Below are 14,594 nucleotides of genomic sequence, written 5' to 3'. Positions count from 1 at the left end.
GCAGAATACCTTGGGCCCATGCATGAACTTACCAAATTCTGTAATAAAGGTCACAGGAGACCTACAATACAATAGAAGTTTTTTTTAAGTATCAGGAGTGACTTGAGAAACTGCAAGTCGCTTTTGGTGTGAGAGAATTGACCGTCTGCAAGGATGTTGACCAGAGGAAGCTCGGATGTTTGATGTTTTGCCATCCCTGCGGAAGGCCTCTCTCATGTGCCTGCATGGGGAGCTGGAGCTGACAGACGGGAGCTCAACCCGCTCTCCCTGGATTCAAACCACTGACTTGTTGGTCAGTAGTCCTGCCGGCACAAGGGTTTAACCTATTGATTTGCTGGTAAGAATTCTGAGGGGAAAGGCCTACAAGCCCAAATACTGTACACATAATGATTCAGACTCAGATGGAATAAGGCTAAACCTAGGAAATAATTTGTTTAAAATTATTAATTGCCCTGTAATGTACTTTTAATGGATTATGGTTGTAAAATTCACCATTTTAATTGTTAAATGCCAATTATACCATCCATTCAAATCTAGTGTGTCACTGATTGTAATGCACACCTCGGTTTTGAGGTGAGCATTAGAATAAACTTGATTTGCCAGAGAAGTAAGAAGAATTGGCATCTACTTTGTCCAAGTATTTTTTTTCTCCCCTTTTTATTACAAAGGTTGTTCAAGACATCTACTTTTTAAAAAAGCCTTGTTGGTTGGCATGTTCTGGCACTTGCAATGTAAAAATGGACCTTTTCCAAAAACAAGATAAATTAGCTGGGTGGGGGGATTCTGAGACTTGCAGTCCCTCTCAAAAATATTTTCCAAGCACTTTTTTTTTTTAAAAAAAGGCCATTTCAAATGAGCTATTTTGCCACCTGTTGGATGGGGGATTTTGGGACTTTCTTCCAAATCCAACCATGTTTCTTTTATTTTAAAAGCTGAGAATGGAAGGAATCCCCTTTCCCTACCCTCTCAACTAGGAGGCGAAAGAAAATGACTTTGGAAGGAGGGAGGATCTATCATCTAAAATTTCAAAATTATTATTTATCTTGACTAGACTTTGATTAAAAGAGACAATGCTTGAGGCTTATGACCAATTGTAACAAGAGACTTATGAATATAACTATTACTGGTGACAGTAATAAAAACATTTCAAGGAAGAAGTGGTTTCAAGCTCTAGAAAGGAGCCACCATTGAAAGGGCAGGTAAATGATGCATTGAAAAGCATAATCACCACTACCACGCAACATCAACTTAGAGTTGACATACCTTAGATGCTTGAGGTGTTGAGATCACATGGACTGTGCTGGGTTTGACGCCATTTGCTTTTGGTCTCTTATAGAGAGCAAACCTGCTTTTCCTTCGTCCCCTATCACCATTAGGAAGGGATCCATTGTACCTGGAAAAAGAAAAATGCAAAAGTTATTTCAGATAAAATAAACTATTGGGTATTTAACGAAAAGTTGAAAGTGATCATAAGGACTACATGGGCTTTGTATCCAGTGGCAACACAACAAAAACTACAGAGCTAGGACTAGGGAAAAGAGACCTTGTTTTGGTGGTGGTGGTGGGGGGGGGGGGGATTCACCTTTTTGTTTCCCTTTTTTTCTGAGTTAAATAATGCTTACAAAATAATATATAGTAGAGTATCACTCAGTTTGTGAGATGTGACAATACTATATACAGTACTATTTTTCACAAATCTTATCGATTTCTTAAGGATTTGGTTTTTCATGAAATATTACTGAATCAAAACAAGGCAGCAAGCACAGGTTGTCCTTTATAAACCCCATAAAACGCCATCTGAATTTCTCCTGCCTCCTGCCCCGCACCCTCTGCCACAACCAGCTGGTTCCACTGCAAAATGCTTAACCTTTCAAGGATCTCTCTTCATTTAGCCCAGTGGTTGTCAACCAATGGGTCCCCAGGTGTTTTGGCCTACAACTCCCAGAAATCCCAGCCAGTTTACCAGCTGTAAGGATTTCAGGAAGTTGAAGGCCAAAACTTCTGGGGACTCACAGGTTGAGAACCACTGATTTAGCTCTTCCCTGTCTGACTGTGCTGTCCACCCCAAATTGTATTATGTAGCCCTTTTCAAAAACGGTTTTGCTATATGCATGTGTGTGTATTTAACCATATATTTGTTGTTTCATATTTTATTGATTATCTTGACTCTTTAAGTATAAACATTGATAAATAAATAAATAAATAAATGTTTCACCAACCATAGCAATTCAGATTCTAATATTCAGCATTCCCAAAACAATACAATAATTATGGAAAACCCCGCTTTGTTGTACTGAAGAGTGTGTGTGTGCGCGCTCACACACCTTACAGTTGCTTGTCAGCTTATGGCAACCTTATGCCTTTCAACAGTTTTTTTTAAGGCAAGGAATCGTCAGAGGTGGTTTTGCAAGTTCCTTCCTCTGAAGAAGACACTAAAGCAGTTGGTATTTATTAACTAGGGCTGACCCTGCTTAGATTCCAAGATCAGATGCAATCTGCTTCTCCAGGGCATTCAAGCTCAACCCTTATAGAGATGAATGTCTGAAAATCACTACATCTAAGCTTTTAAGAACACCCTGCCCTTGTTGGAAACTTTAACACACAAATTTAGTGAGCCAAACCACCAGTAAGGTCAGTTCCATTACCAGTAACCACATTAAAGTCAACTTGAACAACCAAACAGAAACCTAACCAAAAAATCATGGAAATCTCAGCACTTGGTCTTGAAGATATTCACTGTTGGTAGAAATCCTACATGCAGAGTTAAACAGACACCCCATGTCCTATCCACAGCATAGCGAAGGCCACTTATAATGGAAAAACTTGATGATTTCTATGGCTAAAGCACATGCCTCAACTGTAAATCTGCCAACTCTGCAACATCTGTTGGTACAACTAAGTCCATATCATATTAACACAGTAGCTTCATTTTTCACAACAGAAAAAATTGCAATCAGTCACCTTTCTTGGTCTCCATCACATTTATTGCCTGAGACAAACTTTTCACTTCACCTTCCTTTCCATGCTCCCATTATGAAAATATAATGGTTTGATGTTCAAATACTCTTTATAAGTGAAAGTTGGAAATCAAAAATGGCTACCTACAATCTGTCCCTCATGAATCCCATCTGCATCAACACAAGCGGAACGGATGCCATAGCATGCAGTAAAAAATACATAAACAATCTCTTAAAAGTCTACAGCAGTGGTTCCCAACCTGGTTCACCAGTGGTCTGCAAAAATTAAAATATGGTCCGTGGTTCACCAATGGTCCGCAAAAATTAAAATATGGTCCGCTGCCTCACCTCACCTCACCGTTACTACACCTCTGCAATGAGAGTGACTGGTTTCGCAAAACCCTCTTATATTGCCGACAGGGATGTCAGGAGGGGGGAGGCTGACTACCAACTAAAGGTATGACAACAAGCTCATGACTGCTACTTCTCTTCCTTCTTCCCCCTGAGCAAGCCATTCCATGTGACACCTGGAAGCAGGAATGCTTTAGTGTCTTCATTTTTAGGCCTGTTCCTGGGTTATTTGGGGTGCTGCTTCAGAAAAATGCATTTGATAAACCACATCAGCTCTAGATTATTAAATATGATTGTCTGTGGGTGAGCAGATGGCAACTACTGGATGGCAAAGATAGACCAAAGCTGATGTGGTCTATCCAATGCAATTTTCTGAATCAGCACCCCAAATAACTAAACCAAATCTAAAGTTGACCAAAAACCAATTCATTGCCCTTTTGGTACTAATGTTGGAGAGTGGTCCCTGGTCAAAGTGGTCTCTGGTCAAAAAAAAGGTTGGGAACCACTGGTCTACAGGAGCTATCTCCACTATCATAAAATAAACTGAAATAGAAAGGGGAAGGTACTGACATACAACCAGCTTTCTTTGTCCCATATATGAATTAATTTCCCTTTATTTGTTGAGACCCATGCTGGGGAAAAGGTGGGATAACAACAACAAGAAGAAGATTTATTAAATGTATTCAGGTTTTGTATTCTGGTATAGCTTCCAATTATCTCCGCTAACACAATATTTCTTGTTTAGAAATGGCAAAGATGATAGTGGGAGAAATAAGAAGAACTCACAAATAATCCTTAGAAGATAACAGCAAAACAAAATTAATTGATTCCACATTCATTTTTAAAAGGCGTTTTATAACATAATAGAAAGACAGATAGGATGTGGTTCCCATTATCAAAATACAAGGCAACATGATAGACAAGAGCTTTCAAACTGTGTATCAGCTTCAGTGTGTAGCTGTGTTGCACAAATGTAACAAGAAAGAGTGTTACCTAACAAATCATATTTTTAAATAAACAAATAAATAAACAAAAGGGCTTCCTGGGATATATTGTGTTCCCATAAATTTCATGTATGTATTTGTATCTCTTATAAGCAGTCAGTTTAATAAAATTAACAATAACAATAATAATGCCTCCGATTTGCTAGTAAAACTGAATTACTGTGTCTCAAAATGGTATATGGCTAAAAAGTATGTCATCAACATAAAATGTTTAGAAAGCCATGTGCTGAATGTCTTGCAACTGTTCTATGACCTCTTCAATGTCTCCAAAGGCAGAAACAGAGAAAAATTAAGATTTCCTAATATTTTGGACTTTGTTAGATCAGCTATAAAAACCACAACTAAAAGAAATATAACTCGTTGTGGTATTTTCTCTTTCTTTGTTTGATAAATTTATATTCTACTTTTTAATGTAAAATCTTTTCCATGCACTGAGCGTCCATCCTTCTCAGAAATTTTAGCACTATAAGTGACACATTTCTTAAAGGAAGCCAGCAAGACGACAAACCTCAAAGGGCGAGAGTGTGGCCTAAAGTGCCTATGCAAAATCGCCAAACAAGTAAAGGTCAAATTAGAGAAAGAAGCCAAAGACAGGTCAAGCTGAAGGGGAAAACAGAGACAAAGTCCAAGACGGAAGTCAAATCAATGCTGTAGAAGCAACTGAAATTCTAGTCAACATTTCTGATGATGATGGTGATGATTGGCCACCGGCTCCCAAAGCAGTTACTATACTCCCAACTCAAGAATGGGAAATGTAATGTTTGTGGACAGGAAAAAAGATTAAGAGATGGGCTTAAAGCCAACCTTAAAAACTGTGGCATAGACACCAAGAACTGGGAAGCCCTGGCCCTTGAGCACTCTAGCTGGAGGTCAGTTGTGACCAGCAGTGCTGCAGAATTCAAAGAGGCACAAATGGAGGGCAAAAAAACATGCAAAGAGGAAGGTGTGAAAAGCCAACCCTGACCGGGACAGCCTTCCACCTGGAAAGTGATGTCCTCACTATGGGAGAACATGCGGATCAAGAATAGGGCTCCACAGCCACCTACGAACCCATCACCAAGACACCAGACTTGGAGGACTCTCGGGCTATGAGGGATTGCCTAAGCGAAGTGAAGCAAGCTGCCTTGATTCCCCTTCGGGATAAATAGGGCAAATAAATAAATAAATAACTTCATCCAATTTTAAACGAACTTCTGGATAGCATAGGGAAGGGTTAACACTCTTCCCTAACATTTTTGTTTTGCTGTCTGTGACCCTGTTGGAAAGATTTCACCTCACTTTCTATCCCTATGACAGTTGGATTTTGAACATTTTGGGTTGATGTGGAAACAAGGATTGGTGATAAAGCTTCAGTGGAGACACCTTTTTCCTATGATATGTCTTCCAAGAGTGAATTTCCCATCCTAGTGGTAGATTTCCTCTCACTTCCTGTTGTCGCATCCTCATTTGTAACTAGGAGTCATACGTAAGTTGGAAGTTTGTAACTTGGGGACTATCTGTATATACTGGCACTGGAGGTGACCGGGTTTATTGCCAAACACACTATAAAATTCGGAATGATGCATTGCACAGGAGCAGATGACCCATTTAGTAAGTCATGGAGACCATGATAAGTATCCCATTTGCCCACTGATTGATTAGGAAACTTAATTAAGGTGGTTTAACAAATTCTTTCCTCTGACGTATTGGTTATAAAATACCATATAATATTTATTATTAAAATTAGATATCTGGTTAATATTCTACATGGAATTCTACACGCATTAAAATTTGTATTTTCAAACTTTGCATAAATAATTCTTGTTTAATAACCATTTATTTTAAGCTTGGTTTACCTCATTCAAGATATCTAACTCTCACGTGTAAATAAAATACACCCCCCAAAATATCATTTGGTAAATGGACTGATCTGCTATTGTGCACTTGTGACTAAGCAGGAATTCATACCCTTGTATTCTGGAGTTCTAGTCCAACACTCAAATCCGCCCAGGCTGGCTCTCTAATTAGAGCGTCATGGCAAAAAATTTAATGCCAAACATATATGTAAAAAACCAAATCATAAAATCAACAATAATATATAACTATGAATTAAAACTATTAAAACATAAAACATAAGCCATATTCAGACATTAAAACGCAGAATTAAAACATATTAATATAAACATTGAAATCACATAATTAATGTCTTCAATGAATCTGTTTAAACTTTCTGGGAAAATAAATCAGTTTTCATGATGAAAAGAATGTAATGTATAAGTCACCCCACTTAAAGTCAAAGAATAAGTTTGGAAAGAAATTTATGAAGAAAAACTAACAGAGAGAACTAAATGTCTGACCTCCACATACTAAAAAGAGACACCACTGAGGAAACAATAAATCTGAAGGTCTCTATCAATATAGACAGAGATTACTGAGATTATCTCCTAAAAAATCAAAATGCCATAAATTTTAAGAACTAGCAGCAACAGAGATGTCTCAGGGGTTTCAGCTATTTCTGAATAAACTTCTGTGCAGGACTTTGTATGGATGTTTACAAGAAACTGCAGAAGACTTAATTACAACTACAGTTACTTTCTTAAGCAAGGCAAACAGATTTTGTAATACTGCCTGAATGCCTGGAGTCATAGCTGAGCAATCGGTTAAAAAAAATGATCCAACTTTTACACATGGTAGTCTTGTATTACTCTTACTAGTGAAAGAGGTCCTCACTACCTCCGAGGATGCTTGCCATAGATGCAGGCGAAACGTCAGGAGAGAATGCCTCTAGAACATGACCATATAGCCCGAAAAAACCTACAACAACCCAGTGATTCCGGCCATGAAAACCTTCGACAATACACAGAATCTTAACAACTGTATGAAAAAATGCAGAGGCAACTGTACTTAAAGTATAGGAAAATCAAGCACATGATAGTAGGTCCTTTACCCAATTATGAAATTATTTAAAATAAAGATGAAAATCGAATCTTGTTGGCATGTGTTGCCTAAATCCCCAAACACAGAGCTGTGTATTTATGTGCAGCTTTATGTTAAAGGCCAGTCTTGTGTTAAGTGGCAATGCTGCACATACGAGCAAAGACATCAAATATACAACTGGACACATAATCAAATGCTCATTTGCACTCATGTGTGGTGTGAACCATATACCGATGACACCACATTCAGAACTCCGCTTTGGCAACCTTAATTTGAATGCAAAAATTCCACATCAAAAATACCCAAAAACTTGCAGGATACCAACAACACTGCAGCCACTATGTGAAGCCTTAAAAATACTAAATCACTATATAAATTTACATCTTAGCAACATGATAACACTTCTTGGCTTTAAATGTTAAATAAGTTATCTATGCTATGGTAACTGTGTGTACACCCCTAGGATTTACCTTCTTCCCTATAATTCCAACCACAGAAACAATTAATTTTTTAGACTTGTTTTCAAATAAGTTGTAACATATAGGAAAATATGCTTGAAAAAAACATGTGAAATCTTATAGCCAGTCCACGGATCCTGTAGAGCAGTGGTTCTCAACCTGTGGGTCCTCAGGTGTTTTGGCCTTCAATTCCCAGAAATCCTAACGGCTGGTAAACTGGACGTTGCAGGCCAAAACACCTGGAGACCCACAGGTTGAGAACCACTGCTGTAGAGTATTATCAAAAAATGCACATTTCTTATCTTAGCATACATCCCATCAACTGGTGATTTTGTAAGGCAGAGGTGCCAAACTTCCAGGCTCAGGGTTAAATCCAGGATGCAAACCGGCATCGTTAGGGAGAGTGTAGCCCAATCCAGCACAGGTTGGCTCCCTAGTCTATGGTCTGCATTTCAACTGACTAGGAATATCTGTCTTGTTTGGATTAGGTTTCAAAAAGTTCATCTTCATCCACACCTAAGAAGAAAGAAAACTGTTGAAGAACAGTACCCCAGAGTCTCATCCCAGTTAGGTGGCTGAGGAGAACATCTGATAGCATTGAAAGAATCCAAGACAGCCAACAGGAGAATGCACATACCCCGTTCAGTTTCTGGCATCAATCAATCAAAGCTGTCTCTGTCCCATAGTCATGCCTGAGGAAAAATTGAGAAGATCTAGAAACAGTTGTAGCAGGAGGTTGCCAAGTTCACTGCTACCTGGGTGATAAAATAGAATGTTAGGACTTGATAATAATGATCCAATACTGTATGGTGAAATCCAGGGGGAACCTTTTAAGAAAAATTTTTATCCCTTCTTTAGGCATGAGACAACTTTACCCTGTTTTGGAGAAACGATTACCACTCTCCCTGTCGATTACCAATCCTCTGCCTTTTTTAACAGGCCAAAAAGGGCAAGGACATATGCGGTAGCTTTCAACTCTCCAAAAATCCTGCCCACATCCTCAGGTTGCACAAATTGAACAGTATTAATTATCAGTGGAAGTGTAGGGACCAAATTACATTCACTGGATCCATATCAATTACAGCATCCAAACCTGAGAGGATCTGAGCCATTTTATCTGCAAAGTACTGTGAGAGTTTTTCACAGCAGTCTATGAAGTGATCTGAATTTTCTTTTCATAAACCACATGAAACCACTCAGATACAATAAAGGCATAGAAATATGTCTTTGTGGTCTGAATTGCTTCAGAGTAGTTCTCAGATAAGCTATAGTCTGTGTTTGATTGGCCACAATCTGAGTTTTCTACCAATGCTGTTTCAATAGCTAACTTTTATTGTTTTATCATTACCAGCTCCCTGGAAAATCAGGAGGGCAGTTTGGCTCCTCTTTAAGAGAGGAGACATTCATGAGGAATTGTGCCCCCTACTCTGTCTATTTCCCCATTCCAGAGGTCAACCTAGACGTTGTGCTTCATCACGTTATGGTTTTAAAAATTAAAGAATCGCCTGGTAAGGAAGAAGGAAACTCCACAAAGTTATCAGTTATCCATCTGGATCATAAGTCTTCTGGGACATATCATCTCAATGGATCCCACACCCCTATAAAGGTTTCAGGTCCAGTCCCCCACTAGATCTGTGAATAAAACGACAGTTCCTCCACTCTCAGATCATCATCACTATGCTCAGCACACAAAACAAGGTCCAGAGTGTGCACAACAATATAAGTAGGCCAGATAAGCCTTGGGACAAACCCATGGTTGTCATTGTAGATATGACATTCTGAGACACTCCCCACAGGACAGCCTCAGCCCTGTTGAAATCAGTCAGTGCTGCACCTGGGAAGACTCCAACACTAACTCAGAGATCAAACTGGTTAGCTCAGGAAGACAGACTTTCAATCAGCAGAATGGATAGTACACTAACAGAATCCTTGATCTATCCCACCACCCACCCAACTTTGGATGCATACACTCAAACCCTAACAATTATGGGATAAGGGGCTTGGTTGGGTGGGGGGTGGAACCTTGGTAGATCTCTGCAACTAATCCTCCCCCAGGTCTTGCTTGCTGCCGCATAGAGAGCCCTGCTAGACAACCCTAACAGAAATTAATACCACCACCTGCCCTATTCTCACCCAGCCAGGTCTCTATTATACACATCGTATCAGGATGCTCATAAATATGAAGTCTGAGTAACGATTCACCAACCCGGGATTCACCAGCAACATTTTGAATCCAAGGGTACTGTCTGAGTTGTGAAAGAATCAACTTTATTAACATTAAAAAAAAACCTGGTGAAGCCTTGCTCACACTATATCTATCTGAGAGAAAAAAGCTCTCAGTCTTTCATTGGACTTTTGTCTTTCAATGAGAACAGAAGTCTGCCCGGGAAAGAAAACTTCTCAGCATACTGATAAGATGCCTTCAATAATACAGCTCTGATTCTTGAGAATGTCTGCACACTACAGAAGCGTTAATTAAAATACAGCCATTCCTTGCTTCAGGAAATATTGCACCATACATTATTTGTAGATTAGAAAGTAGAGATAAGTTCTGATTAGAGATCTTACAAGATTTTTTTCTCTTTGAACTCAAAGAAGCAAACAACAATCTAAAAAAAACCAAGTTACTGAGTTCAAAACATTTCCACCACATGATTAACATCTTAAATCTACCAGTAATCCTTTCAACCAGAAATGGGGACTACATATGATCCAAATGGTGAACTGTATTTCCTATCGTCCGTCCTAGCCAGGATAGCAAATTTTAATGCACATTTGGCATTACAGTTAATAGCATTTGGAGAAGTGTACATTCCTCCTTTCTGTCCTTAGACCAATGGTTCCCAACCTTTTTTTGACCAGGGACCATTCTCCAACATTAGTACCCAAAGGGTTACGAATCGGTTTTTGGTCAACTTTAGATTCGGTTTGGTTATTTGGGGTGCTGATTCAGAAAATTGCATTGGATAGATAACATCAGCTCTAGTTTCTGATACAGAACATATGTGATCCAGTAGTCATCATCTGCTCGCCCAAAGAAAAACCTATTTAATAATCTAGAACCGTGGGTCTCACGGCCCACAGGTTGGGAACTACTGCCTTAGACCAATAATTTTTAAAGTGGACTAAGGAAAAAATAAAAAATTGCCCTTATTCTCAACCTGCCTGGTGGTTAAAATTGCAGTACTTGAAAATAAATGGTCTCTCATCTTTTCAGTGGTATGCACAACAGTGAGGACTGAGAAGATTCCATGACAGGAATCCAGGCAATGCAGCATGAAGATTGTAACAGCTTTCAGTTTTTGAAAAGTTTACAGCTTTCAAATAATATAGACTTTAAATTACAGATGGGGAAAGAGCAACACCTTGCTTACCTAAATACTCCCAATAGCCACCGAAGGGAAACTGGGAAGAGTTAATTATGTCAAGTTCCTCTTGCCACCATTTTAGGTCCAGGAAAAAACATTTTTCCAAAAGTGCTCTCCTTCCAACATTCAATTTCAAGGGATGCATGGGGAAGTTGCCCTCCAAGATCACCTGTGGGGCCACTGATCCCTGGTTCACAACAGTTACCCACGTCTATTTTAAAGCCTACATTGGCTATAAGTGGAGGAAAATCTCAAAGTTACGTCCAAGAATCATAGAATCATAAGAGTTGAAAGAGATCACATGGGTCATCTAATCCAACCCCCTGCCATACAGGAATCCTACATAACGTACTTCTTTTGAAGTGACAAGTATTGTAAAGAAATGAACCATTCTAAAATCAAATGGTCACATACAGAACAGTACAAAACACATGGGAGTTATCAAAAGAAATGAAAAAAAAAAACAGTTTCTCTCAAGCTGGTAATTTGCCCCACAGATGACAAGGCAAACCAGTGGTCTGTATATAAGATGTGAGGGAGGGCGCAAGGGGAAACATTGTGTAAGATCTTCTCAGCATCATGATTCCAATCAGTCACACCTGCTTTCAATTTAGAAAACTAAAAGTTGAGATATCTTGCATTATAGTATACTTGTCAAATGTTTAAAAGGTAAAACAATTAGCTCTCAGTATCCATAGATTCTGCATATACAGATTCAATCACCCACAGCTTTAAATATTTTTTTAAAAATCCCAAAAGCAAACCTTGATTTTGCCATTTCATATACGGGCAATATTTTACTAAACCATTGTATATAATGGAACCTGCGCATCCGTGGATTTTGGTATCCACAGAGGGTGTTTCTCAGTCATTATAAGATGGGATCAGACACCACTAAATTAACACTGTGTGCCCACTTTTGTGGGTTTGTTCTGATTCAAAGGGGTTCATAATTTCGATGGCAGAAGGCAGTCAGAGCCATGCATGAAGCAAGTCAGAGGCGTGTTCAGCAGCCATTTCTGCCCTCTCTGGATTTGTAAAAAGGACGTACCAAGACAGAAATGATAGTTTTTACAGAATGAATATAAAATCCCAAATATCTGAGTATTAGGTACATGGATGCATTTCCTCTGATAATTTCATCTGAGTAACACTCTCATAATCATGTTTGTATGAAAGACCTTAAAAACACTTTCAGATAAGAATGTTTCCAAAATGTGTGGGGCCTAACTGATTATTTTTAACCGATGATGCTCTGCACCTTTTCTTATCTACTGCACCCCAATCCAATATTTACCTATTGCAATGAAGGCAAATGTACATTTAAAGCAGGTACAGGCCTACCATTCTCTCAGGCTTACTAGATCATAACACTGGAAAGCTAGCAAAAGCCACAAACAACGAAACTGTTCTTACAGCATCTAGACTCAATGACCCTTCAGTTCCTTCTTTTGCTTTTGTTGTGGTAATGGTGTTGCCCATATTTGTACATCAATTCTCTCAAGGCACTTCACTTAGGGAGAAAAAATAAAATGCAAAGATATAGAATGGGGAATGCTTGTCTCAACAGCAGTACGTGTGAAAAAGCTCTTGGTGTCTTTGTAGACAAGAAGTTAAGCATGATCCAACAATGTCATGCAGCGGCCAAAAAAAAAGCCAGTGGGATTTTGGCCTGCATCAATAGGAGGACAGTGTCTAGATCCATGGAAGTCATGCTACCCCTCTATTCTGCCTAGGTCAGACCACACCTGGAATCACACTGTGTCCAATTCTGGGCACCGCACCTGAAGAGAGATGTTGAGAAGCTGAAATGTGTCCAAAGGAGGGTGACTCAAATGATCAAGGGTCTGCAGAACAAGCCCAATGAGGAGTGGCTTAAAAGCTGGACATGTTTAGCCTGCAGAAGAGAAAGCTGAGAGGAGACATGATGGCCATGTATAAATCTGTGAGGGGAAGTCATAGGGAGGAGGGAACAAACTTGTTTGCTGCTAATCTGGAGCCTAGGATGCAATAAAGCAATGGCTTCAAACTACAGGAAAGGAGATTCCACCTGAACATGAGGAAGAACTTCCTGACTGTGAAAGCTGTTCAGCTGTGGAACTCTCTGCCCCAGAGTATGGTGGAGGTGCCTTCTTTGAAGACTTTTAAACAGAAGCTGGATGGCCATCTGTTGGGGATGCTTAGAATGCAATTTTCCTGCTTCTTGTCAAGGTTGGACTGGATGGCCCACGAGGTCTCTTCCAACGCTATGATTCTAAGACTTGTATGTTGGCATATATGTGTGCTATACGGAAATGGCTGATTAAACAGAAATTATGTCTGATCCAGGACAAAAGGGTTTCCTAAGATCAGTTGACAGGAAATCCTTCTCTGGTATTCAATTCAATTTCCAAAACAAAACAAGGGGGTCATTCCTACATAACAGTAATTTTGCCATGCTAAATACTCCCGCAATGCAGAGAAGAAACAGGTATTAAACATGAAAATCTGCATCCCTGTAACAACCACACTGATATGTGATCATCTCAGGGCTTTGTCCTGTGAAGCATGCAATGCAGTGGATGCTTGTCTTAGGCATTGCTACCTTTTGTTAAGACAGTTAGCATGATATATGGTTTGAGCATTGGACTATGACTATGGAGACCAACGTTCAAATCCTTGCTTGGCCATGGATATCTATGGGGTAACTTTTGGCAAGTCAAATTCTATGAATTTTCAAGGGAGGCAAACACAAACCCTCTCAGAACAAATCTTGGAAATAAACCATATGATAAGGCAACTTAAAGGTGAACCTAAGTCAGAAATGACTTGAAGGCACACTACAAAAACACGATGTTTGTTAGGAACAATTAGAAAAAATATCTGAAGAAAACCAGATGAACCTGTCTGATTTAGATGAACATTTCTCTATCCTGAACCACACAAACGATCCCAGACTTAAAGCTAAATTCGTTCTGAGAAAGGAAATTGCTTTTTGATTCCTGTTATTATTATTATTATTATTATTATTATTATTATTATTATTATTGGTTGTGTGTTCTTGGAAGTCTCTTATTGAAACACTGTTGTAATCACCAACTAGGCTTTGTTTAGCTGCAGTTAAGCTGAAATCACTGGACCCTGGAATTTAGGCTTACTTGAAATCAATCTCTGTCATCCAAAGAAACCATGTTTTAGGCAAAGAAGCACCGCATTCTCCCCCTTTTTTTAACCACTCTTGAAACTTATACCCACTTTTGGAGGGTTTGGGGGCCAAAAATGAAAAATAACAAATACAAAAATTGTGGGGGGGTTTTACCTGAGAGAATACCTCTCAAGGAATTTCTAGGTCCTCCAACATAATTCTACGTTCAACTCCCATGGGAAAGTGATCATATAATTGCACTGGAGGACCTAAAGCAAGCCTGCACAACCAGCGGTCCTCCAGATATTTGGGTTTCCAACTCCCAGAAGCCCTAGCCAGTTTGTCCGATGCTCAGGAATTCTGGGAGCTGAAGTCCAAAACACCTGGAGGGTCACAGGTTGTGCAAGCCTCACCTA

The 14,594-nt window shown here is 39.3% G+C and overlaps 1 protein-coding gene across 1 annotated transcript in view; it reads right to left on the bottom strand.

The window, feature by feature from the left end:
* The window catches only part of PELI2 (pellino E3 ubiquitin protein ligase family member 2), a 71,770-nt gene that overhangs the window by 31,760 nt on the left and 25,416 nt on the right, over positions 1-14,594 (bottom strand). Inside the window, exon 2 of the mRNA XM_060753756.2 lies at positions 1,264-1,393. Coding sequence (XP_060609739.1) covers positions 1,264-1,393 — 130 coding nt within the window. The remainder of the gene's footprint in view (positions 1-1,263; positions 1,394-14,594) is intronic.

The sequence above is a fragment of the Anolis sagrei genome, chromosome 1 (genome assembly GCF_037176765.1).
Source record: "Anolis sagrei isolate rAnoSag1 chromosome 1, rAnoSag1.mat, whole genome shotgun sequence".
NCBI lineage: Eukaryota > Metazoa > Chordata > Lepidosauria > Squamata > Dactyloidae > Anolis > Anolis sagrei.
The sequence above is the reverse complement of the archived record's forward strand: the minus strand, read 5'-3'. Positions and strand labels throughout refer to the sequence as shown.